The sequence below is a fragment of the Psittacula echo genome (assembly GCF_963264785.1).
Source record: "Psittacula echo genome assembly, chromosome: 3".
Taxonomy (NCBI): Eukaryota; Metazoa; Chordata; class Aves; order Psittaciformes; family Psittacidae; genus Psittacula; species Psittacula echo.
The window spans coordinates 98216370-98243903 of NC_137736.1; the positions used below are offsets into that span (position 1 = coordinate 98216370).

General features: G+C 35.2%; 1 protein-coding gene across 4 annotated transcripts in view; it reads left to right on the forward strand.

Annotated features, from left to right (window-relative positions):
• LRCH1 (leucine rich repeats and calponin homology domain containing 1) overlaps positions 1–27534 on the forward strand; it is a 123634-nt gene that overhangs the window by 83226 nt on the left and 12874 nt on the right. For 3 of the 4 annotated variants that reach the window (XM_080612862.1, XM_080612863.1, XM_080612865.1), the window contains 7 exons: positions 1968–2004; positions 2695–2808; positions 5006–5053; positions 6469–6541; positions 16393–16502; positions 19474–19611; positions 21459–21536. In XM_080612862.1, coding sequence (XP_080468988.1) covers positions 1968–2004; positions 2695–2808; positions 5006–5053; positions 6469–6541; positions 16393–16502; positions 19474–19611; positions 21459–21536 — 598 coding nt within the window. Of the gene's footprint in view, positions 1–1967; positions 2005–2694; positions 2809–5005; positions 5054–6468; positions 6542–16392; positions 16503–19473; positions 19612–21458; positions 21537–22590; positions 22673–27534 lie in introns of those variants that run through there. The other variant, XM_080612864.1, reaches the window with a different exon arrangement.

Below are 27534 nucleotides of genomic sequence, written 5' to 3' on the forward strand. Positions count from 1 at the left end.
GATCTGTGAATAAATAAAGGAATAACTATTTAATAGAAAACAAATGCTTGTCTCACTGAAAAAGACTGAAAGGGGTGGTGTAGGTAGTTCTCGCCAGATGCTTGCTATTGCTTTTCTTTGTGTAATTACCTTCAGAAACTGATTCAGTTAATTTCAAAACGTTTTTCTTCATTACTTCTATGAGATAGCTGGTACAGCTTCATTTCTTGGAAGGCTAAAAACCTCTTTGTCACTTCCAGCCTTAAGTATCCTTGTGTCTCCTTCCTTCCTTCTCTGGATCATCTTGTGACTACTCTGTTCTTTAAGTTTAAATGCCTATTTTGATACAACTTTACCACCTAGCAGACCTTTGTACTTTTGAGGACAGAAATTCACTCCTGTTGGTATTTCTAGAGAAATAACCGTCTGGCTTTATTTTGAATCATATAAAGAATACTTAAATTCGTGAATCTTACACTAAATACTTGAATCACAAGTATTTTTGCTTAATAAAAATCATACAATATATGAAAGCTTTTTAGTTCCTGTGGTTTCTGTGAGATAATATTCCATTGCTTCTGCACCTCATATGAGGTTTATTACTTGTTAACCTTACAGATTTTGTCATTTTGCTTTTGCCAGGTATTGCCACAAAATTTTCTACATATTTAGTTTTTTGTTAATAAAATACAGAAAATTAATCTTTCTCCATGCATATTCAGATGTGCTTTTGTTAGTAATACAATAGGAAGTTCAAAATGTGGCTTTTAAAAATGGCTGATCATGTCATGCGTGTCTCTATTGTTCTACTGTTTGGATTTTTTTTTTTTTGTATAGTACTAGGCTGCACTTTCTTTTTCTAACCTTAAAATATGAGTATTTATCTTTAATTTACTGAGCAATATACAGGGTTTTGAATGTATGTTTCCTGTATGTTAACATCCAGACTTACTCAGCAAGATACACCTAGCTGTCTTTATACTTGCCAAATAATTCTGTAGATTTTTCAGTCCTCTGGGCCACAATTTCCTAATAATTTCCTTTATAATTACTGGTTTACATGGCAGTTTGTGATATGCTTGCATTATATAAAATAGTGTGATAAAACTTTGGTTTTCATACTGAATATTTTTTGTGTCCTTATCCAGATCCACAAAGGAATTAAAATGCTTCCATTGCTCCTTAGTTTAAGATGCACAAAAGCTTTCATGTGAATTTTTCCAAGTCTGCATATTCTATGTGCACACAAACAGCATTCAGCTCTGGAAAGCAAAAATATTTCAGACTCAACCTCATTCAGTATTTTCAGATGTTTGCTTCATATTCCTATATTCCCTTTCTTATATTCACTGCTTTCTTTCAGGTCATTGTCAGTTGTGAATTTATTGTTGCACTGCTTAATTTTCATCCTCTGTAATTAAATTTGAATATCTAACTAGGGCTGTGGCTTCTGTTTGAACACAGGGTGCTAGAGGTTGGATATAGAAATCTACAGTCTTCTAGATAATGGCGTCATTGTTGGCAATAAACAGGTCCTTTTGTTTTGATACAAGCCGTTGCTCAGGATGACATTTTGCAGATGAAAGCATTACTGTTGCTTTGATTCAGCTGGTGACAGTGAAGCATCAGGAGGCATTTCAAAAGGTTCTTGAGAGATAACACTGAGCAGGTTACAACCATGGCTATAAAAGTATTTTATATATCCATTTGTTTGAAGTTAAATACTGAACAAAATAGTTACCAAAGCTATACCCCAGTGCAATATTTCTATTTCAAACCTTGCAGATTAAGCATGGATATTTCAGAGAGCAGTGATGTGAATCTGTATCCCATGGAACCAGCAACAGCTTTAGAATTTCAGGAATCTACAGTAAAGTGTGTTTATCTACCTTTTTTTTTCTTTTTAAAGAAATTATTTGTTAGATTCATCATATTAAATTTTCTACATAATGAATTACATATTTGCATATGTTTATCTTTATACATAGCGGTCAAATGCAGATGGAGATGTCTTCCCTTGGTCAGGTACGTTAATGAGTGTATTATAACAAAATATTGGGGGGGAAGATAGGAAATAAGCCAACAATTTTAACTATTATTAATCTGCCAAGTAGGGAGGGAAAAGTTTAGTAGACTAGAGGACAAAACTAATTATTCTCTAACGTTTTTATGGAATTTTTTTTAGTTTTATAGGTGTATGTATAATATTTTTCTAGGTTTGTCAGTTGCTTTTTTATCTTAGTGGGTTTTTTAATCTCCCTGTGTGCAACTTTCAATGTAAGCCAGTTCATTGCTCAGCTATGTGTGTCTACCATCCCACTCCACTATCTCCCTCTTCTGGTGCAGGAAAACAGTGCGTTCATTAAAGGTAACCCCAACATATTTTGTAAACTAAAAATTAGTGTTTTGCCGGAACATTGTCACTATAGTCATAGAGAGTATATAAAGTATGATTTGGAGTTTTACACTGTGATATATACTGCTTATCATTTGATCTGTATCCTGACTGATAAGCAGGTGTTCTTTATGTATTGCTTTGTTTAGATTTATGTTATCTAACTGTTAGCACTGGAACTGCAAGTATATAGTATCTGCTTACTTTGTTTGCTTTTTATCACTGTATTTGTAAGAAATACTTCTGAGGTAATGTTATGTAAAAAAGGATATAGTTCTATTTCCAGTGATGCCCAGTCTAAAGAGCTATTTATCTTACAGAGAGAAAATGCTGAAGAGGAACTAGAATTTCAGAGAAGGAGGGAGTTGATTATGGAGAAAGCAAAGTCTGAAGTGAGACCATGTGAACAGGGTGAAAAATGGTCGTCGAGTCAGGTATGGAGGTGTCTAGATGCAATAAATGTGGAAACATTTCAAAAGGGTCATTGCATTCTGTCTGGTTTTGTGTGGAGACAATAGTGAGGTTAGGCCCATTGGTTTGTTGTTTTGTTGTTGTTGTTTTTTGTTTGGTTTTGTTTTTTTTGCCTTATCATGAATCTCAGCATTTGGTTATAAATGGGAAGTTGATTAAGACCCATCTCTTGGGTCAAAAAACTGTTATAATGAAATTAATAAGACATGCAAGACTCTTTTCTTCTGATAAAAACTATAGTAGATGCAGTGGTTGCATTCCCCTGCAAAAATAAGGCACCTCAAGGTTAGATTTTCCATAAAATAAAACACCTGATTCATCATCCCACTCACCCTGAATACTCTTGTAGCTATATACACTGCTATGTTTTTGTTAACAGCAGCAGTATTTTTAAAGTGTTTAATATTACAAACAGCCAATATATAGGTTGAGATTACAGTTTTAAAGTTTCAAAAATATTTTAAGATTTGTGTACCTTGGAGTGATCTAGAAATAAAGGAACTATGAAAAAATTACTTTAAATATTTGGTGCATATGTTATTACTTCAGAATTTGATTGTATAGGGATTTTTGTGACTGCTCTTGCAAGAAGATTCTGAGAACAAAATTATATAATGTTCTTTCTGCATTGGTAGTGCCTTAATATGTTCTAATCCAGACATAGATTGAATTTGATGCTTTTCAAATATTATTATGTAATCATCATTACTATCATATATTCCCATGATATCATTGTGATTTTGTTAGTCTGAATGTATCTTTGTTTTTTCTTTAAGATACAAAATTAAAAAAATTGAGTTGGTTTATCTTTTGTTATATTGTTGTAAATTGGGGCTGCTGCACTTTGTGGAGCAGTTCTTACTACATTACTGTGATTAACACAGAAGGCTAATCCGGTATCAAAATATGTGTGGTCTCTGCATTTCGTTTAACAAGGACACTACTGATTCATTTTTTAAGAATCTCTTGAAAGGAAGAAATAAATCTTAAACACTTGTAGAGATCCTGATCTGGACTGTATTATGCAGGTGTAATCAATAGGCATGTTCCATGAAATGGGAACTGCTCTTGCAAGAGCAAGTTTTTAATAATGCTACATTCTGTGTAGTACAGTAAATGCTTATGTTACTATTTGTGCTACTAAATTAATTAAATTGATCATAAACTAAAAATTCTGACTAGTGACCTGCATGCTGTGAGAGAGATTAGACTTCCAATGTAAACATAAAGAGCAGGAATTTAACAAGAACATAATCCCTGAGCACAGGAGTGCTCAAGCGTGCAAGCCCCCAGATAGACTGACTGAGATTAGATGAGTAAAATTTCAGTTTATTCTGCGTAATACAGTGGTTGAGATAATATTATGAAACATGTCTAAAGCTGAAGAATTTCCTTTAATCTTGAAAAGTAGCCAAGAAAGGTCATAAGGCAAAATGGGCGTGTAATCCTACATCCCATCTTGCTAATTTTTGGAAAGGTCTTTGACTGTAAGGACCAAGTGTTCCAAGTACTGTCATTTATTCGTGTTTCCATTTTTTAGCTACTAAAATAAATGCCCTAAGGAAATGCTTTTGAATTGAATTACAATTTGTTTTTACATATGCTGTTGTACACATAGACTGTGTTTCTGCTGATTTATGATTGATGCAGAATTAATGATTGTATTTCATGTTTATTAATGTGATTTACATGTTTCCAATTTAATTACAACAGAAGTAGTAACAAAAGGTAGTTATATTGCAATTATAAAATTAATTTATTATGGAGTACTTCGTCTTCAACTATATATTAAAAACATTTGCATATTAAATGCTTGATGATAGTTTAATTACAAAAAAGTCTGTGGAACAAAATTGGATACTGCATTTGAACCAACAAGTATTAAATCTTATAAAAGCAGTTGTAATTACTTAAGATTGAAACTAAAACATTAATGAAAAATCTTTGAGAATAATTTTAAAAGTCTTGTTCTACTAGCAATAAGAGTGTTTATTATTCACAAAAATTATTTCAATTAAAAAAAGAACGAATTAAGTATTAATTTGTGTCTGAGTATCATGAGTAAAATCTCCTGTTGTGATGTATCACTAATATAGTTGCTGAAATCATCTTTTCTCCTTCCCCCCTCCTCCCTTTCCCCCTTCTTTTCCAAACATGCAGAATGATCGAGTTGTTTGGAATACAAGTGGACAAACCTCTCATAATGAGGTAAGGTACTGGTGACATTTGTTTGTCTCTTATATGTTTTGTATAAATAGTTCGTATACTAAATGAAACATGTAGTAGAATATCACAGAAAATATGACTCAGCTCATCAGTAATGGTGATGTGTCTTATTTGGCCTGTGGTTTATTGTCATCTTAAGGATTTACTAGGGTATAAAATATACTTTCCAATAAACTTGTTTGAGTTACATAGTTTAGCATTCTTCGCTGTGAAGGTGGTGAGACACTGGCACAGGTTGCCCAGAGAAGCTGTGGCTGCCCCATCCCTGGCAGTGTTCAAAGCCAGGTTGGATGGGGCTTTGAGCAGCTGGGTCTAGTGGAAGGTGTCCCTGCCCATGATAGCGGGTGTTGGAACTAAATGATCTTTAAGATCTTTTCCAACCCAAACCGTTCTGTGATTCTGTGATTTTCCTTTTTTTTTGACTCTTCCTTGTTGCACAAGAGTTTCTAGTGGTTTCAGTTTTCAGTAGTTTTCAGTGCAGTTTGTTTGTGCACGTTGTGTCATGTCCTTGATTAGTTTTCAGAGAGGAACCTGATTTTATTGATCCTATCACTTTCACAGTACAAATCTGAGCAGAAGGTCAAAAAGAGATAGGGAGCTCCTTATGGAGATTTTTTACCTTCATATTTTCTATGCAGAAATAGGGCTTCTCCCTCTACATCACACTGTGTATGACCAACTTGCAAATTCATGAGCACCCAGCCACCTTCCACCAGTCTTGGCGATGGGACTCCTATAGATCCTAGCTTCTTGAGGGATCACTTTTTAAATAGTGAATAATTTTTTAAATAGGGCTCCCATTATGGAGTATGGTGATAGGTCCCTTTCTATATTACCATTGACAGTATGATTATCGTACCTCACCTTCTCCTCTATGCTGCTACTTAACTCTTCCTGCTGCAGCTCAGCCTAGTTCTGGGTCAAGGGTGGTCCTGCTCTGAGATGTATGTTTAAATTCCTCTTTTCTGCTCTTTAGCAGAAATTCAGTGTTGCATGGAAAAAATACCATGCAGAATGGTAATTAATTCTGTGAAAGAAATGAACGTATCTAAGGATAAACATGTCTTTGCTTTGTTTTTCTAAATGTACTGTGCCACAGAAATGCATGTTTGATGGAACCAAGTGATTACATGGGAGAAAACTGAGAAATAATTGAGCTTATCTGTAGTGAGGGGGAATATTTTGGAGTCTTTGGTCAGAAACTCATCCTTTCCAGCAAAGGAATAGGATACCATAGAAAGGGGAGTTTAGCATAGGTTTGAAGCTATATTGTGAACAGATTACGGTGGAACAATTGTAGCATGCGGTATTGTTTACTTTTGTAATTTGTATAGTCTCTTGTGCCGAGATATTTTGGATGTTACTCTTACTTAGATTTCTGTTCTTGAATTACACAGAACAAGGATAAAAGTCCAACAATGTCTCCTACTACAAATGCCACAATCCCTTTTGGCTTGAAGCCACGATCAGGTAATGTGGGCAAGGAAATGAACCAATTTGTGTGTACTTTTTGTGTGTATATATATATATACACACACATCTGTCTTATTAATAGGTGCCTTTTTCCCTTAAGAAGGCAGTGACAGAATATTTTCTGTACAACAGTTAGAAGATTAGAACATTTTAAGGTTATAGGTTTGAATCAAGATTGAATTTGTAACATGTATTTGGCACATTATATATGGATCAGTTAGGTATTTGATAAAATTATATGTATGTATGTTTAAAAAATGTGTATATAGATATATATGTATTTTTTACATACATATGTGTCATCTGTGCTGCCATACTGACTGAAACACAGTTTTTTGCTTAATTGGTATGTAGTGATACAATTTAGATTTTGTTGAATAATGTATGTGAACCCAGGACACTAGGTTTGTTTGGAAACTGCTTATGCATTGCTCTGAAAATTGTTCATTGCAGTGAGTTTTTCAGTAGTTTATGCTTGTGTAAGGTTCAAGCATCATAGGAAGATTAGATGTTTACTTCAGCTGGCAGCTGGGTTTAATGAATTTGCAGTACACTAAATCTGCATAACCATCAATCTTTTAACAAGCAGCTGTTTATTAAAAGAAACCCCAACCGAATAACAAACCACCACCAACAGAAATACGGATGTGTTTAAGGGCTTGGATAATAGCTTCCTGTAAAAACGGGATTAGCTGCAGGATTAAATGCAGTTTTTATCTTTTCTGCGCTGAGGTAGTCAGTATTGTCAAGTCATCTTATATCACGTCTAAAGAATAACTGAAGGTTTTTCAGTATATTTCAGCATCCTAACATTTTAATTCTGGTTTCTCACATTCACCACAAATGTTTTTAATCAAATGCTGGTGAACCACTACAAGCTTGTAGTTTCCATAACAAAATGTCTTGGCAGTAATAGCAACAATTTCACATTGGAATGTTTAAGAAACTGTACCCATAGACTTTTTTTTCTCTTTGAGTTTTAAAATGTAAAGAAAAGGTATTGAACCAATGTTGTTTCATGAAGAGGATATTTTAAATTTCCCATGTAGTTATGATATACAGTTTGACAGAGCTGTTCAGTTGCATTTCTTATTTGTTGGACTGTTACTCTGGCTCTATTACTCTGTGCGCTTTAGAGATGTTATTTGTTGTAATCTTTGAAGTGTGGGGTTAACAATGGGTCCTTTCAGGATTTGGAAAAAATTAAACATTGAGTAATATTGCACACTTCAGTGGCAACATTGCAATAACACTGTTAGAAAGACGCGTGAAGGCTAGCAGGCCCATGCCGTGCTGCTGCTTTCATGAGATATAGCCTGTGTTCTGCTGAGCTGCCAGTGAAATCTGTATCCAGGGACTTGAAGCAGTACTGTGGGAAAGGACACAAGAATGTGACTTCTTGCTCAAGCGTTGTTTTAATGTGCACTCTCAAATCTTGATATATCAGTGCACCAAGATGTCCTATACTTAATGACTGCAACAGGTCAGGGCAAAATAGCCTAGTGAATCTTTTGGTTTGCAATGGTTGCAGTCCTTTGCAACAAATCCTCCAAGTCACATGATGGAAGACCAGATGTGTGCAGCTCCTACAGTTCTTCCCCTGTCTATATTGCAGCTGTGCATTGAGTCGTTGAATACCAAAGTCGGTTGTTATAATATGTTAATTTTCTGAATTGTAGCAATTCACATTCATATATTTGAATGCCAGTGCTATAGTGTCTTCTGGTCACAGCTACAGGTTGCAAAAAATTTGATAATCTGTATTTATTTTCCTTTCCATATCATACACTACACAGTCACCAAGCTAGAACCATTACTGCGCAATCTTTCACTTCATTGCATCCAATTTCAGTCATGTTACCTTAAATTTATACACTAGTAAGACAGGGGGTTTTGGCAATAGTAAAACTTTAGGTCCAGCATAAGATAAAAAGTTGGTACATTATCTGTGTATCACAATGTAACAAAATGAAACTTTGTAAAGGAGTAGTGAAGCTGCATATTGTTTCCTGTCCTGCTCCTACCCTAGAATTACTCTAAAAGTAGTACTAAAATAATTTTTGCTAGCACCTAAGAATAATTCACAAATAAAAGTAGTACATGACTGAAAATACTGGCATGTTTGTGAATCTTGCATGTTTTTCCCATTAAAATTGGGTAGCTTGCCGTGTCTCTAGTTTCTTTACTATATTTCCTTTAAACTTTGTGTGTTTTGTGTGAGTTTGAACCATATCACTGTCTGAATTTGTACATGTTAATTATATACTGCTTTATTGCCCTAGAACTGATCTTGTCTAGAGGTCCAGCAATTTGGTGATCTGGGAAAGTTTTTCAGCCAAGTTTGTAGTTTATTTCAGTAGCAGTTTTCATTTAAGTTTTTGTGGCCTTAAGGGAAACCTTAAAACTCATTCTTCATTAACTTCATCAAAACTTCATTAGATCTGACATTTGAACTACTTTCTTCTATAGATCTTTTAAATCAGAGTGCAAGATTAAAAGAACATCATTGTAACTAAAATGTGAACAACATGCTCTGTGGAAAAACTAGTGGCAAATTTTCAATGAAAATACATGCAACCATACCTTTCTGAAATTTGAGAGTTTATTTTAACTGTATTTATTTTCCTCTATTTTAAATGAATATTGCTTTCTATTTGACACCACTCCCTTCTTCTCCCATCATTTCATAATGATTTATGTCTCTTGGAAAGGTGAAAGTAAACTGTTCTAGACGGGTAAGGATTCCAGGTTTTTGAAGTACACACAGAAATGGAAGTGCTTCCAGAGGGATAAACCACAGCAACTTAAACATCTGTGTTTTAGTACATACTGTGTTAGTACATACTGATAAGTGTTTAGGACTGAAGATCCTTTTCTTGCATATTAAAGCTAGGCAAAACATCAGGAAAATTTGTATTTGATGGCTAACTTGGTACCCGAAGGAAATGTTTTGAAAGGTAATAAATGTGTTTTGACTTCTTGAGAGATTCTTTCTCAGAGTCAGATGTTTATATGGAAGGGAAAAAGAGACAGGATTTCTTATTTTTTTTCAGACTATTTGCTCTTGTATTTTAAATACTTTAATAGAGTTTGGCTTCTCAAAGTCACATTAATTTTGAAAACCTTAAAAAAATACTGTTGAAAAGAATGAATAATTAAAAAATAAGGTGTTGTAGAACTACAGTTTTGCCCTTAGGAAGTGCTTTTCTGTCTGAAAAGGAATCACTCAAAATAGTTAATAAATGTAAAGTCTTTGTGCTTGATTTGTTAGTTTATTACAATGCTCATAATGGTGCTGATTCTTGAAACTTGAGTGTTGCAAAAATTCTTGCCATGGTATCTTTAATGTGTCAGATCTGCAAGCCTGAACACTTATTAATAAATCTTTCAGTGCTCAGGAATATTTTTTGCCTTTGTCCTGGCCATTTTGAGATCACTGTAACAAAGGAATGTTGAAGCTGCATATTATTTCCTCTCCTGCTCCCACCCTAGAATTACTCTAAAGGTAGTACTGAAATTATTTTTGCTAACGCTTAAGTATAACAAGGTAACAAAAAGTAACAGCAACACAGACAAAATAAAAAGTTATACCTTCAGAGGCTAGAACATCATTGACAAAACTCAAAAATCAAGAAGTAGTTTCTACTGTGAAGTGAAAAGTTGTTCCCTTGCAACTGTTTACTTAGCATAATCTTGCTTGTGAATCCAGCGTCTTCATTTTTGGTAACTTGTAGAGGATTTGAAGCATAATGTTAGTGTCGGTGGATGTGCTTGCCTGACTGTCTTTCAAGTTTGCTGGAACACACAGTGATCATTAGAACTTGACAGTATTATTCCCTCTTTTGAGTGCTAACTTTTGAGTTTTTCTAATCTCTGGATATTTATTCCTTCCATTTGTTTTCTTCCCTAACTGCATTATCCATGTACTTTGGAAAATAATGAGAATCCTAGCTGCCACCATAATTAAAGACTGTTTTATCATTTGCCATAAGTCTGTATTCTGTTACCCAGTGTTGAGTCTGCTTAAAGTTTCAGTTGTGCTGACTCTCAGGTTCAGCTAATCTGGTGTCTCAATAGCCTGGAGTACACTGGGTTTGAAAAAAGACATGGCTAGAGAGAGTGAGCTCTTGAACAGCTGAACATGAAGAAAAGCTTAAGGTGAAGTTTTATATGACACTATCTGAATTATCATCATGTTAATACAGATTGCAGAATTGGGGGAAAGAGAAAGTCTGTGTGATTAAGTTTTTTATGATTATTAATTTGGAATGGTATAAAATAGGGACGTTCTGTCCTTACTGAAACTTTACCTTGGACTTTCTTCTAATATTAAATTGTTTTAGCTGCTTTCTGATCTTCACCGTAATTTTAAATTGATTTAGGCTTATGGTTTAGCATTTAGAGTAGGGGTAGTTCATAATCTGCAGTTTCATTTGAGAAGCATGAATGTTGCTTGTGTGTAGTATTCAGTAGATAAAACATTGAAATGTATATAGGAAAACAAGAAGTGAGAGAGTTCATGATTTTTGTGGCAGAATTGGTAAGAAATGTTGTGATCAGATATAGGAAAAGTTAGTTAAGGAGTGACATCATTGTGAAGGGCAGAGGAGGAGATACTAAGTTGTGTCAGAAAATAGGAAACCAGTGGGAAGCTTTGAAAAATGAAGAGAAGCAAGGGAGGAGGTCAGTGTCCAATTCTGAAACACCTGTAGAAGGGAGGTTTGAAGAAAACTTAGGCGGAAATCCTTGCCACAGTCATGACAGGAGGCAGGACTGTAAAGTAGGTGTGGTGAGGAAGGAATAAAAATATCCACTAAAGGATTTAAGGAATAAATAAGAGCTGTTGTCATGACTTGTTGAAGGGGAGAAGGCAGAATGGATGGAAAATAAGAAGTGTACTGCTGTACGGGTTTAGCTCTGTGATGAGTTGATGGGCCGTCATGAACTGTAGGCATGACATGCACTTACAGTTATCTGATAAATAGTCTCCAGACTCAGTTGCAGCTTCTGTGAAAATGTGCAATTTTGCATGCTTTTGGGAGCTCAGTTGCATCATTACTGAATTTGTGTGTGTTAAGACTGTCTATAGTGCAGGTTTGCCAAGACTTGTGGTGCAAACTCAGGATCACCCTTTGGAGGTATTGTATGTGTGTTCTTGTCCCTGAAAGTCTGTAAAAGTTGCGGACCACCAGAAATTTCCTAGAGTGCTGGGCTCTGGTAGGTTTGGACTTACTGCTGCAGGAGTCAGCAAGAAGAAATAATAGTGCTGCATGTACTGTGAAGTGAATTATAACAAAAGTAAAACATCTGTAGTGCATGTACTTACAGAACATGTTTCAACAGAATGAGAATCCAAGGGCTAATGTAGATGTCACTTACCAAAATCAGCTAGAAAGTTGCAATGTAATAATATTTTCATATGGATATGTTATTTTTTCTTTGGGGGAGAAAGTGTTCTTCCCACATAGTTACAAAAAATATCGAAATTCTTGTTCTCTGAATTTTTATTGCTGAAAATTCACAATAAGTATATCCAGCTGATATTTTTACCTTCCGAATCAGAGTCAAGGTTTTTGTCAGGCTGTACTGTAAAATCTATGGGTACATTTTCTTAACACTTGGTTTGTAAACAAGTTGTGTGAAGTGCTACGGTTACAATGATCTTGCTAAGCTGAACAGCCTTAACTGCACATAGAATGTATGATTTGCAAGTACTAACATATAACTTTTCATTCTTTTTGTTCTGCACCATCTTTCATTCTTTTCTCAAAAATGATACATTTTATATTAATCACCTTTGAATTACATCTTCGTCATTACCATACAATCCTAATGCCATATGAAATGCTGCTGCCCCCTTTTATCCCCACTCCGGTCCATGGTTGGACTGGCTGTCACTCCCCTCCAGCAGACCCATCCCTCAGTCTTCCTCCTATCTCCTTCAACACACTTACACAGGCACAAACATGGGACAACTTTAGCTACAGTATCCCATCTGAAGGAGACAGTGACAATGGTAGGTGTTCCATATGTAATTTACTTAATTTTGTGTTTTTTGGAAACCTGAATATATGGCAAATGCCCAATGTGGCTAAGGATGAAGGACAATACTCTTGAGGGGACATTTATAAGACTACATACCTCAAAGGATGCACATTAATTTACTGTAAAATATGTGGTATCAAAAGTAAATGAGTGAAGAGTGTCACTGCTTTCAAGTCCAGCAAAAGAGCTTTTCCCATGATATCCACTCCAAGAAGTATTTCCACTATAGGTTTATTTACTTGCTTTACTTGCAGGGATTTATAAAAGTTGCACTCCAACAGCAAATATTTTTGCTACTGTTTTTCTGCATTTATTTTTAATTATTTTTTGATTGAGACTGACTGTTGATGAAATGTAGAATCATAGAATAGTTAGGGTTGGGAAGTACCTTAAGATCATCTAGTTCCAACCCACCTGTCATGGGCAGGGACACATCACACTAAACTGTGTCACCCAAGGCTCTGTCCAACCTGGCCTTGAGCACCGCCAGGGATGGAGCATTCACAACTTCCTTGGGCAACCCATTCCAGTGCCTCACCACCCTTAGTGAAGAACTTCTTCCTTATATCCAATCTAAACTTCCCCTGTTTAAGTTTTAACCTGTTACCCCTTGTCCTATCACTACCATCCCTGATGAAGAGTCCCTCCCCAGCATCCTTGTAGGCCCCCTTCAGATACTGGAAGGCTGCTCTGAGGTCTCCGCGCAGCCTTCTCTTCTCCAGGCTGAACAGCCCCAACTTTCTCAGCCTATCTTCATATGGGAGGTGCTCCAGTCCCCTGATCATCCTCGTGGCCCTCCTCTGAACTTGTTCAAACACTTCCATGTCCTTTTTATGTTGAGGACACCAGAACTGCACACAATACTCCAAGTGAGGTCTCATGAGAGCAGAGTAGAGGGACAGGATCACCTCCTTTGACCTGCTGGTCACGCTCCCATCTGCAGTTATTGATGCAGGTGCTTAACTAACTGAATTAGAAAAGGAATCCATGAAGAAACAAAGTTGAAACAATCAGCTAAGCAAAAGTAGTGATTTCTGTCCAACAGAAATCTGCATAGTGAAGGCCAGGTATATTAGTGGACTTTGTTACTTATCCTTTTGTTTTTCTCCAGGGCATATGATTGGTTTAATTATTTAATTGCCATTGGATCGTGGCACCAATATGCAAAATTGGCTCTGTTTGTGCTATGAAGGTCTTATACTGCATATAAATTATGCATATGAATTGTTAGATGTAAGAAACAGAACCTAGACAATAAAACTGTTTATAAATATTTGATAGGCAGATGTATTCTTTTTATATAGGACCATTGTTCTTCCAGTTGCCTGAAATTAGAAGAGTATTTAGATATTTGAAGGCTGTGAAACTGTTAGAAGCATCAGATTGAAACCAAACCCACAAGTCTTGAATGATCAATGCCAACGTTTAGTTTAGACTAACCATATTCTTAGTTCAGTTCATTAGTTAACAGTACTCGTTATTGCCACAGTATTTTTGATTATAAAACCATAAAAGATAGCATATGTGAGGAATCAGCCCCATAAAGAAAATTAGTATGAAATATAAGAATTGTGATAATGGTAAGTTAAAAAACTGAATTTAGTTCATGATGGTATGAAGCTAACTTGACATTTTGCTGATGAATATTCTAACAGGGAAACCTAGAGGTGCTTCTATCAGTGTGCAATTTAATTTATGTTTATCTGGATTTGTTACTGTTTTACTTTTCTAAATGAAACAAGCAGTACAGACTAGTGTGTGCTTGTGCACTTGGGAGGGGTAGATGTCTTCATGTCATTCAAACCTTAAGCCAAATGCAAATTCTAGTGTTTATTACCTTGCACTCTTACAACAGAAAATGGCTTTTAATCAGGCCTGTTGCCTTTCTGTTTAGAGTTTGTTGCCTGAGGCTGTTCGTTACCTAAGGTGTATCTTCCTATGGTAGGAAGTAAAATAGAACAGGCACCCTTTTCTGGTACTGAGGCTAATTGGCCCAGTGTGATTCAAATCCATACCTAAGCATACCTTTTATGTTCCAGAACAGGATAGCTGCATTTAAGCTGCCTTTGGGGAATGTCTGTTGCCTGTTCTATTCCTTGAGCTATTCCTAAACACTGCATAGAAGAGAGGTGGGTTTGCACAAGCCAAGACTGTACCAGGAAGCAGCAACATTAACAATATCTATGTGTATAGGCCAGTCTGAGGCTCCAGATGTACTAGCCCTGTGTAGCCTCAGATAAGTAGCCTAAGAATATGTAAGGAGTTTGTTGCCTTAAGCTCTTTTTCAGTAAACAAGGTAAAGAACTAGTGCCTATTGGCTGAACTGCCATAGATAGTGTTTGTCTGTACCTTTGGCTCAAGAATTAGCTTAGATTATTAATTTTGTTACTTAACCTACCTGTGTACAGCTGGGTGAGATTCCTGGTGACTAGCCTTGTCTGAGATTTCAAAGTAGTTCTCGTGCAGAAACTTTTCTCTAAATGTCAGAGGGTACAGTTTTATATGTTGACCCTGAACGGATTTGGGGACTTCATTAATAGTTTACTTTTTGCCAGAATATAAATGAAAAATCCTCCTACCAAGGGTTCCATGTTTTATTTTGTTAGATCTATTGAGGACAGATTTTTAAAATTCAGCTCAAATCACAACCTAAATAATATGACTGATGTGGCACAGTTTTTAATGGAACATCAGAATTACTGTGATTACACCTATGTGTAACTTTCTTACAGTTAAGTGTAAGTAATCTGGTTTTACTCCTCTAGTAGGTGCTATTGGCAATTCATTCACTTCCAGTTTTCTGATGTGCCTTTTAGGAAGCAAAAGGCTCTTCTCTTCTATCCTGTGATGTATTGACCCATAAATTATCTTCTCTTTCTTTAATGGCCTTAAGTTAACAAAATCTAGACTGAGCAGTAGCTGTATGTAAAAACAGAGGTTTTGTACTTTACACCCCATTAATTGGTACTTAGGGTTTCATGTCACATTCAGGAGAGAGGTGGGAAAGTAAATAATGCAAAACACTTCTTTCAAGTAGTATCGTTTTCCGTAATAATCAGGTTGGTCTATAATTTGAGTGACAAACAGGTGACAGTTGCATTCTGAGCATCCATGATCTTGCTCTTCTGAGCATTCAAAACAGTCATTGATCACATAAAAAGGAAACATAGAGGTGCATATATGCAGAGATTTCATGTAATTATTTCAAGGAACTATATATGGGCAAAGTGTTACAGTCCACAAGATTGGTGGGAGGGAGTACTGTGAAGAGTTTGTGCAATGCTACATTTGCAATACAACTTTTTAATGCAGGTAGTTTTACTCAATGGCTAACCATTAGTTTTTATTTGGTGGGTGGGGTTGGGTTTGTTTTTGGGTTTTTTTTTTCAGTGTAAACTTATCTAGTAAGCAGTTTGTCCTGTGTAGGAAGATGCTTGTTACACAATTCAGCATAATGTAGGAGAGGGCTCTGCGTAGAAGAAGAGGTGTTCCTGCCATGTTAGATACAAAGTTTTGTACAGATCAGAATCTGTAAGGGACAGTATCGGTGCTTAATCATCTGACAAAACTTGTTCATTGAGATTAGGATTTGGTTGGAAAAATTTTCCACTCCATTGGTAATACAGAATGCCATTGAGAGCAATATCCAGAAAATACCCATTTATGATTGTAATCCAAGATCAGATTTTTCTGTCCTCCTGAGTTTTTGCTGGAGGCAGTGCCTAAGGATTTTGATTAATTTAGAAATTAATAAAACAAGGTGTTTGTTTTTACACTAAATCTGTCTTTTTTTTAAATCATAGTGTTCTTAAGACCACAAAGAAATTTGGAATCAATAGATCCACAATTTACAATTCGAAGGAAAATGGAACAGATGAGAGAAGAGAGAGAGCTTGTGGAACAGCTACGCGAGGTACATGAGTGTTGGTAGATTTAATTTGTGTTCATGGAATGTATTTTTTTTCTTTGGGAAAGTTGTCTAAGTACGAGAATATTAAAAAGGTTAAATGAGACAATACTACTTCTGCAGGATGACATGCAGGAATTAGATGAGACAGGCTTCTTGGTAATGGAGAGGAAAATGTAGTATCAGCAATAAACTGCACTAGGAGGTAGTTCTTTTGAGCTTATTCTGGTCAGCAGCATCAGTGCAGCTTTTTACATTTCTTTTAAGAATTACCACAAGTATGTAGCAAGTCCCCAAGTAACTGTTCTTAAAAATAATGTCATCAAAGTTACTGCCTTAGCCATTAATTCAGTTAATCCTCACAGTGAAAAGTGTAACAAGGTTATTCACCATGATCATGGCACTTAATCAGATTTTTCTACACTGCATTAGTATTAGCTATGATGAGTAACACTGATTTAATCTGTTCAGCTCCATGCCTTATCCTTTGCCCTCACCCTGAAGCATTGTGTCCTGAAATGAAAGTTCTGTTGTCTCTTGTGAGAAGCTTGATTACAAGTCAAGGACTGGTAACAGAAGCTAGACAGAGATTTTTTGAATTAATAAAGTTTACTCTGGTATTCTGGGTCCTGCAGTGAGTGAAGTAACCTCCAGACCATCTTACTGCACAAGAAAGTAGCCCAGAACATACAACTTATTTAGTTTATACTTATTGAATAAACATACCTGTTAGTATATTTTGCTTTTGAAATGTTTGATAGTATGTTAAAATGTAGTGAGACTGTACAGAACCTGCAGCCTTAACCAAGTGGCACTAAACAAGAAGGAACAACTATTACAGTACTTGGGTTCCTTATTTAGGAAACAAAATACAGTTGTCTTCAGCACAACCTCTTCAGCTGAGCTTCATATTGTGAGGACATTGAGGTTTCTTCCATACATTTCCCCCCTTTTCTTTAGAATGGTGTGTTTTTACAGAAATTACTCCACTTCATACAACTTTTTGCTTCAGAGACATAATTATTTTTCCTCCATTCGATTTTGTATACATCCATAGTCACTTCAGACACCTATTGTCTCGAGAGTGATTTGCCAGTTACACTTGAGCAACAGTCTAGCAAGAAATACTGGTTGATTTTTTTGTCACTTAAAGGATAAACATTTAATGGTTTTAACATGATAAGTGGAACAAATTGGCTGCTGCTATAATGTGGATGATTTCTGAAAGAGAGAGCAGTTCTTCAGTGGTGACAGAATTGAAAGAGAATTGATCCATTTAAAGTTTTTAACTAAATGTAGTCTCAGACCATGAACTCTTAACAGGAAATGGCATTGAACTAGTGTTGAAGGTATGCTGTACTCATTGAAAAAAAAAAAAAGGTGCACCCTGATCAATACTAAGTAGTTTCCCAACAAGTAAATCAGTGTATTAAAAGAAGGAATTTTTAATTCATTAATTTATATAAACATGTTTGTAACAGATTTGGAAAAAAGTCTCAAAATGTGTTCATTCTGTACCTCTCATATACCAAAAATGTTATGTAATCTACAAATTAATCCAAGGTGGGAAAAAAAAACATTATATTAGTGCACGTGATGCACTCCCCTGTTTGGCTTTTGTGAGACTATATATGTGACTACTTGACTATGGTGTATAGTAAAAGAAAACCTGGGAAAATATAATGAAACCCCAGAGTGAGTTCAGTGGAGGTTACTTCATGGTAAGGGCACCCAAGCAAAGGATGTATGAGGAAGAAGAGCTGAATTTCTTTAGGGTGGAAAAGATAGTGTTTAGAATATCATATGTTTGTCCTCAGCTGCCTCCCAGGTAATAACAGAGAAAATAAAGTCAGGCTTTTCAAAGATTCACAGTCAAAGAGTGAGAGGTAGTGGCAGAAATTACAGAGAAATAAATTACAAGTAGCTATAAAGGGAAAATACTTTGCAATAAGGTTGATGAAACACTGGGCAAGGTTTCCTAGAGATGATGTAGGATCTCCTTCCTTGCAGATATCCAGAGCTTAACTTAGCCAAGGCTCTGATCTCAATTCAAATTTGTTAGACCAGGTTACCTTCAGAAATGCCTTTCTACCTACACTCTCCTTTGATTCTAAAGAGAAGGATCTATTTTTGTCTAAAACACGTAGCATAGATTGAGGTAATGTATTAATAGAGAGTACTGGCATTAAGGAGGTTCAACTAGGAATAAGAAATATCTGTTTTAAGATAATGGAAGTAATTATCTCCTGAAAGTTAAACTAAGAGTTATCGCTAAGTATAGTGTTCGAGATTGGAGCACAATTTAGGAAACTCATCATATATAACAATCTTATTATAGGTTTTTTTCCTGGAATATTTTGAGTATTTTATTTTGCAGTATTTCTATTCAGTGAAACTTCAGTTTTGCTTAACAATTACCCAAAATTTCTCATTTAAATCTGAATGTTTTACCTTACCTTACCTCCGTTTCTGATCGCTCTAATGCTTCCTAAGTAATTTTTAGGGTAGTAGTTAAAGATTGCTGTTTACTCTCTGCTTGTGCAGTGCTTAACACAGCGTAGTTCTGATTCAAAGTGCTGAATGATAAAGAAAATTTGAGATGAATAAGTAGAAGACTTGAGGGAATGGTGAAAGGAAGGAGCCACATGTAGTGCAATCACTTGGCTAATTGCATGCTTATATTATTTTCATATGTATGTATAAAAATGCATATTATGAAAGCAGCATTTGAAATCTTTAATTGTTTTAAAGACATTTACATAATTCAGTGACAAACATATGGTAGAGGAGGTTAGGGTTTTGGTTTTTTTTTTTTTAAAGAATAAGTTATGTAAAGGAAGTATGGTCCTCAGTGAACCAAAACCCCCAAACTGGCTGTGTGTCTACAGCATATGAGAAGTTGAGAATATATATTCAGTTTCTTTTTTCCCCTTCATCCATTTCTGTATTAAAGTGCGCTTGTATTCTTCATTTGCAGAACATTGAAACAAGACTAAAGATTTGTTTGCCTGAAGACCTGGGATCTGCTTTGATGGATGGTGTAGTTCTCTGCCATTTAGTAAATCATGTTCGTCCTCGGTCTGTAGCAAGTATTCACGTACCTTCACCAGCAGTAGTAAGTTAGATGTTTCTTGTTGCGTTTGGGGGGGAGGAAAAGAGGAAATTTTTAAAAATTACTGTTTTATTTCCAAAGTATATTTGGTTATGTAAACCAGGTTGCTGTTCAGTGAATGTTCTTTGCTGTTAGGGGCAAAATGTATCATATATATATATATATATATATATAGCGTGTGTGTATACGTACACATCTATAAGTGAATAAAATTATTCTGCCTCTTTCTGATTTATCAACAGATCAGATTTTTTTTTTCCTCATAAGAGCCGTTTTGTTCAGTACAGTATGGAATTCTGTGATTGCAAGGTTTTAATCTGGGAGACTCTTTTTAAAAGGAAATTAACCTGTTGTTTGTAAATTGAAAAAATATGAGGTTAACTTCATTAATATTTGGCTTAGCAATTGTCACATTATTAAAAGACCTATTAGCATGTTTTTCCTGTTGGGTTAAATGTAGAAATTATTCCTTTTATCTCCAAACAGAATGGAATAGAAGGATGCACTGTAGTGATTTAATGTTGGCTTGCCAAACCTATGTACCTGATTATTTCATGATATAAGTGTTTCAATGTAATCTATGCGTGTTCATTTCTCAAAACTTAATTTTCTTAGTGTTTTCTCTGTTTATTGATGTCTCTTTCTTGGACATATCATTGTTTTGGATTTCTGTTACCGGTCTGGTTCTGAAGACGTTTTGTATGTTTTTAGACTATCCGCCTTTTCCTTTTTAACATACACATTGGTAAAAATTTGCCATGTGCAGCCTGATACTCGATTCTGAGAATAGCATGTGGATTTTTGAGCAATCTATAAGCACTTCCAAGAAGATAGATGTTAAGAAAAAGACATTTTCTCAGATACTTCAGTGGAATTTCTTTTGCTGTTCCTTGATTTTAGCTTACTTCTGTCTTTGGTAAAATTACGACATTGCTAAAATATGCAAACTTGAATTTTTGGGGTAAAACCTTAAGTTTTGTTGTGTGTTTTTTTTTTGTTTGTTTGTTTATAAACACCTTGTGATGTTTTCTATAGCAAAAAGCAAATACTTAAAATCCATTTTCATTTTGTTTCAACTTTATATTGATGGTGTTCTCTTTCATGAAACATCCTTCAAATTACTTTAGCCTAGAAAATTAGTTCTTTAAAATCCCTGCTACTATAGTGAATTCTTAGTTTAAGTGGACACTCTGGAAATGCCATTGTTTCACATCTTGCACTGAAAAAGTAAAATGATGAGTTGTTTTTGGTGAGTTTTTAGTAGCATGATATTTCTGTAAGTATTTAGTTAAATAGTCCTGAGTGAGACAAATTATGGAAGTACATGAAATTCTACAGTAATAGGAGATTTCTTCTTCAGAGACAATTAAAATTGTGTACAGTTACTATACATTTGTGAGTACATAAAAAATTTAAAGAGAGCCTGTTAATTACAGTTAAGTGGCTTCTCCATAATGTATGCTGAAATCCTTCATCAGTTTACTTGCTGTCCAGAAAATCAACATTGTCTATCACAAGTCATTGTAAGAGGAAAGTTTTAGAACCTCACAAGGTAGATGTGAACAAGTAGGATCTTATTCATATCTAGTTTGTGATCTAAACATGCTTGTGATTTTAACAACTAAGTAAAAGCACATGGTATCCACAATGTGTGCACTCAGATTTTGTTTGTAGGCATGATGTTTTAACAGTAGTAGAGAAACAAGTTGAGCAGAATTTCGTGCATTGTTTTAAGAAGAAATATGGAAATTCATGTTCTCATCGGTATAAGAATAATGCAATAAGTGAATTGACTGAATAAATGTTTTTTACTTCTTTTGCCATAAACTTATTTTTATTTGCTTTTACAGCCTAAACTTAGCATGGCCAAATGCAGGAGAAACGTGGAAAACTTTCTGGATGCATGTAGAAAACTGGGAATACCAGAGGTAATTTAAGTCTGTCATTTCTAGATGTTCAAAAATGCAAAACACAGGGATTACTTTAAATTCTGAAGGATAACTTTATGAACTACAATTTTTCAGTGATAAAGATGTAATTTAAAAAATTGATCTGAATGATTTGCTTTAATCCTAGTTTAGTGCATTTATGTGGCTTATGTCATAGCACTTAAAAATTGCAACTTTTTTCTTAAATTAGTGATTTGGTATTATCCCTTCCTTATCTTTGGGATGGAAAAGGTAATTAATGAGGTAATATGTAATTAGGCAAAAGTCTACTAATTTTGTTTCTTATACAACATAACTGCATTTTTACCTGGTGCTTTTAGAATATGGGCTCCATGCTTTTTAATTATTGACTTTCTTTTTTTTTTCAATATTAAGTATTGTATGCCTTGGAAAAGTGACTAATAATATGCTCATCTCTTGTACTGAAGTACTGCTGCAGTGATGTGAAGAAAACCATTGTCTGTGTGTTAAGTATGGAAAGTATATAGGAGTAAGGTTCTATAATGTGGATATAAGTGTTTCAGAAGTTTGAAACAGGGAAATTGCAGTGCTTGATGTTTTATGTTTTTCATTTAAGGATGGCGGCATAATCATATAATTTATTCTCGTATTAATAAGGAAAAATACCGTAACTATTGAATTCTGGAGTTGCATCAGGAATAATTCAAAAATTTCCTTATGGGCTAGAAGTGCCTATTAAGAAAAAGTTAATTTCAAATACATTACCCTCGAAAGATGGTAAAACTGCTATAAAAGGTCTTTTTAATCTGAATACATGAAAACCGCATGATGTATTTTCACTGTCGCTTAAATATGACAGTATAATGAAGACTGAGTTCTTTTTAGTCTGCGTTTCAAGAATGCTGAAACAAAAGGATATCTTGCGTGTATCTCCCGACCGCCCCCTTGGGAGCAGATGGTAATGCCAGGATTTCACATTGGGAAAGAATTCCTGTTTGAGTTCTTTCTATTAAAGTTATATTTTAGCAGATTTTGAAAACAGCAGAAGTAACATAATTTTTGCTATTTGTAGGGATTTTGAGGGGACGACTTTATCTTACACCTCCAATGAACGGTTCTTCATAAATTTAATTTGAGAATTCAGCGTAACGGGCTAACTTCTAAGTTGTAATGGTTGATGTAGTCTTTGTAATTATGTAATTTATTATGTTAGAATGATTTCAAGTTAAAGGGAAAAATTTACTTCAAAGATGATCAAAATCTCTGTGCTGTGGGCTTGTAGACATGGAGTGTTTGTTAAGCTGCCCCAAAATTCATTGTCTTCTAATGCATCATAAATTATTCAGTGAATTATAATACAAGTCAGACTTTTCTGGATATAGTCTATTGGGGAAGAAAAGGCCAAGAGCTGTTTTTATTGTTGTCAAGAGATCTTTCAGAAATGGAAATAGAACAGAGATATTTACAAAGATCCTTGCAGTGCTGTATTTAAGATGGGTAAGCTAAGCTTTTACTCCAAATGTTTATTTTTGATTTTTACCAGTCAGCTTTCTGGAAAAATCTCTTTTTGTTTTCTGTGAATAGACATTTTTATATACTTATTACCCCTCATCTTTAATGCTTTTACTGAAATTAGTATAGACATTTTTTAGGATTTTATTTTAATTTTATTAAAGTATATTTGTTGCCAAGTTGTGCAGAGCCTTAAGCACAAGGCCAGATCCAACTTATAAACTTAATTACACTTATAAATCTAAATAAGCATTAACTTCTCTTGAAGGTAAAAATGCATTCACTCAAACATTAAATGAATGGCTTGTAAATTTATGATAGGTTTGAAGTACTCTGAGGATGTTCTTTTTGATTAGCTGTTGGTACTTTGCGAGTGTGTATGTTTGCTATATATTGTGAAAATCCTTCATGTTGTGAACTAGCTGGTAGATGATAGAACTTTGCTGTGTGTTGGAAGGACATGTATTAGGAATACAAAGTTGTATGATAGCAAATTTGGATGCGTATTGTCGAAGTTTTTAAAGAATTACAGATGGTGTGCTTCATGTTGCTTCAGATTGATGAATTGTACATTGCCTAACTATCTCTGGACAAACCAGAGGAATGCAGGGAATTTTTCCCTAAGCATCTTATGGGAAAGTGATAGGTTCCACTTCTGGATCCCAGCACCCATAGGTATTAGGCTTTTCTGTGATACTTCTGTCCATGCTTATTTCCTGAGAATGAACTTGAAATTCTGCTGCATGGGTTTGGTTTTCGATTGTTTGGTTTTCTTTAAGGGTTTAAAATTTTCATAGTTGCTGTTGCTTTGGTTTCAGTTAGTTGTGGAATGGAACGGACTACATACTGTTTCCTGAACTCCACAGGTTTAGAATGACATCCTGTCAAATAATGTAAAATGAAACAAAAAAAATAGCCAAGTAATTACCTAGATGTGCTAATGTGCATGGTCCCTTACTTCTGTGGCTTTCAACATTCAATTCTTGGGTCAAAACTACTTTCCCCAGAACGATCCTGGGGAACTTCTTCCAAGTGTGGGAAAAAAAAAATGCAATTGGCATCTATATCCATATGTGTCATGAGAGTCAGCAAAGAATCACAAATACAAAATTCAAGAACGTGAGCATCTCTTTTATAATGACCTGACACATAGATGATTCTGAAAGCCAGTACTTGCCAGGTGAGAATTTTGGTACAATGTGTGACATGTTGAAATTGCTTTAATGGCCATATGATTCTCCTGATCATATGCAAAAGGAATGTTTTAAGCATACAACTCTGACCTTTTAATAAGAAACTAAATAGCAAGGCTCTTACTACAGCAGCAGGCTATCAAAAGAATGAGAATTGTAGGACAGTCAGCTTGTGGCAAAACTGGACACTAATTTTTCCTGTGGAGCCTAATCAGAGATCTTTGTAAATGATCATTTTTTTGAGACCCAAGAAAGATTTTGTTCAATATGTAAAAGGGATGGTGGCAGGTAAGCATCTGAAAGCTTGAAGATTCAGAAAATGTCTGCTGTGCCCCTTGGGAGGTATCTGATAGAAAAAGCCCAATCTTTGTCACCTAAAAAAGATGACTTCATTTTACACTGTTAATTAAAACTGTCAAATTGACTAATCTTCTCTGTAATAGCAATAGAATGACAAACACTCCTACCTTTTGGCTGATACAGATTGAATGAGCAAATGGCAGTAGATGTGTGGTAAGTAGGGGGTGCCCATCCTACTGCATTTTTCAGAATGACAAGCAGTACTTGAATGGTGCCTTTCACTGGAGTAGGTTGTTAATGTCATACGAACCTGCTACTGACACAACCTGTAATACTTACCCAGTCCACCTGTATTGCACCCACCCTTTCACACTTTCTGGGTTTAAAAAATAGAGCTACTTTTTTGATTTACTTCTCTTTGTAAGTATGGCCTCCAAAGCATCAAATGTGCCAGTTCTAATGCAGTTTTACTCTTCCTAAGTGATATCTCATCCCAAAGGTAATGATTGATAACTCAGTCTCCGCTGATCATTTTTATCACATGAGTATGTATGTAAAGTTATGGAAGTATTTTGGTTTTGACTGCTCTTTCATAAACCCAGCAACAGTATATGTAAATAAGGTCAAGAATATTCATATGCATTTCTTCAGCTTGTCAGTTACCACATTAGAATCAGTATTCATACTGGTAGCAAAAAAGTAGACTTTCCTATTTCAGCCTGCAAATCAGTAACTTAAAGCTTTAGCTTTCAAACTTGGGAACTGTTATTCTTCACAATCCATATTACAGAGTGTTTTTATTATGCATTTCAGTAATGTTAAATATTCCTGTCAAAAGGAAAATACAACTGATTTGTGGTGGGCTGAATGGTACTTTATTACAAGTGAGATTTAGACCAAAATGAAGCTGTAAGTGCATTATGCTACTGGAAAGGCAAAAGTTACCAGTTTTGGTCTGCATTTCTTCTAGTTCTCAATTATCATCAAATATGGCATATTCAAAATAGAACCTTCTAAGTATTTTGTCAAAAAAGAAATACTAGAATTGCAATTTATGTTGATAAAAGGTAGTGATAAAATGATATCTTTCACAGCTGGTTGTTACAGTAGGTTTATTGAGCTTCTGTGTTCCAGCATAGCAGTACTGGTACAGCATGATGTAGTGGGACAAGCCATTTCTCAGGTGGGAATGAGAGACTTCTGCTACATCTCTCAGATTTTCAGTGAGCTACTTGGTGTACACATACTGAACAGAAAGGAATGTGATGGGGAAAAAATGGCTTTTTTGAATCTCTGATCACATGATGATTCATACTACAAAATGCTTGGCTGTGCCCCTTCTTATGACTTCCAAGTCCTGCAAACAGGAGCTATCACTGCATCTCACCTGCTCCTGAAAACTAGGTACACTATGTTGCAATGTCAGTCAGAATTACTGTAAAATCAGTCTGATTTGTGTTAGTGTAGGAATAAGTAAAACAGGAAAAAAAAAAAAAAAAGACTTTGGTATGCTAAAGATGACAGAACAAAGTAAAAGAAGCAAACAAGCAGAGAGTGTCAAGTGTTTTATGTTCTATCCACCTGTTAGTTGTTCAGCTGGTAATCACATGTTTCTCAGTTTAATGCAAGGTATATTTTCACTTATGCCTGCTTTCTGATCAATTCACATAATCAGTTACTTCTCCATAGTTTCATCATGAGACATGCATGAAGTTGCAGTAAGTTTTATCAGGTATGACTTCCTTCTCCACCCTTTCGTTCTGGACTCGGTAATGCATACTATTTGGCCAACAGTATGGAGTTAAGTGGTTCCGTTTGTTTTCAGTTAGAGTGCTGAAAGCATAATTCTGAGGTTTCTTTCATTTGTGTTTGGGCACATGCACTACAGACTTCATTCTTTAATGCACTTCTGCAAACTTACTCTTGACTTTTTTTACCAGAGTCAAAATTTGAGGAAGTTGGTTTCAAAATGCTGTGTTTTCCCACAGTCGCTGCAGGAGCATGTAGAATGAGGGTGGTTTGTGCCCACAAAAAGCTGGTTATGTTTTTGTCATTCCATTTCTGTCTTACTGTATTTATTCTGCCTGCATGATTTTAGCATCTGTATGATTTTATCATGCCCTTTATGGACATAAAAAGTCAGTCCATAAATGTAATAACTTAAGTATATGTATCTTTTTAGTTCTTATGTATAATAATTTGAGTCTCCTAAATGAGAAAGGCAGTGCTTGTGATGGATGGGTGGTTGGTTATTATCAAGACTTTCGGTGGTGGTCTTGTGCTTTTCAGTATTTCGTGAGGTCACGTTTTAGTTCGGTATTTTAATTTCACAGTGTCCATAAAATAACTTCAGTGGAAATTTGTTCACCTTTACTGAAAGGCTGTATTTTTCTTTTTAATCTGGAGTTACATTACAGAATTAAAATACATACAATATAAACATTTTCCTTAGCAAGGTGTGAGTGTAACACCAAACTATCCATTGTCACAGAACACACAAAAATAAACAAAAAAGATCAGACATTTCTGAGGCTTCCCCAGGTTTCACTGAATTTCACTAAACCACAGAATGGCAGTTCCCATAAGAAGTTTCTTCTGCATGTGTTGGCTGTTTTTGTATGCTTTGGCTTCTGTATACTGCTTAGTAGGTTAATCTCTGGTTAACAAGTTCTTCAGCCTCTGTAAAAATTCAACCTGTTACCAGCTCTCATTCTCTCACTCTGAAATTACTTCCTTTTCCATTTGGCTGCAGTAGGGACTGTTGGTTTGTTAGTTGGTAGAAGGTTGGGGGGTTTTTTGACCAAAAAAAAAAAAGTCCTTGTTTTAACTTTATATTAAAAAAATAAATGTCCAAACTTTAAGTTCAGTGTATCTTAGATGTTTATTTTGGGGATATATTTGCAACAAGTGGGAATTGTATGCTATTTTAAAATTAATGCAGCATTTGTTGGATTTATTGGTGGTTTTGATAAAAGTGTAATGTGTTATAGTTGAGTCTTGAGTAGTTTGTT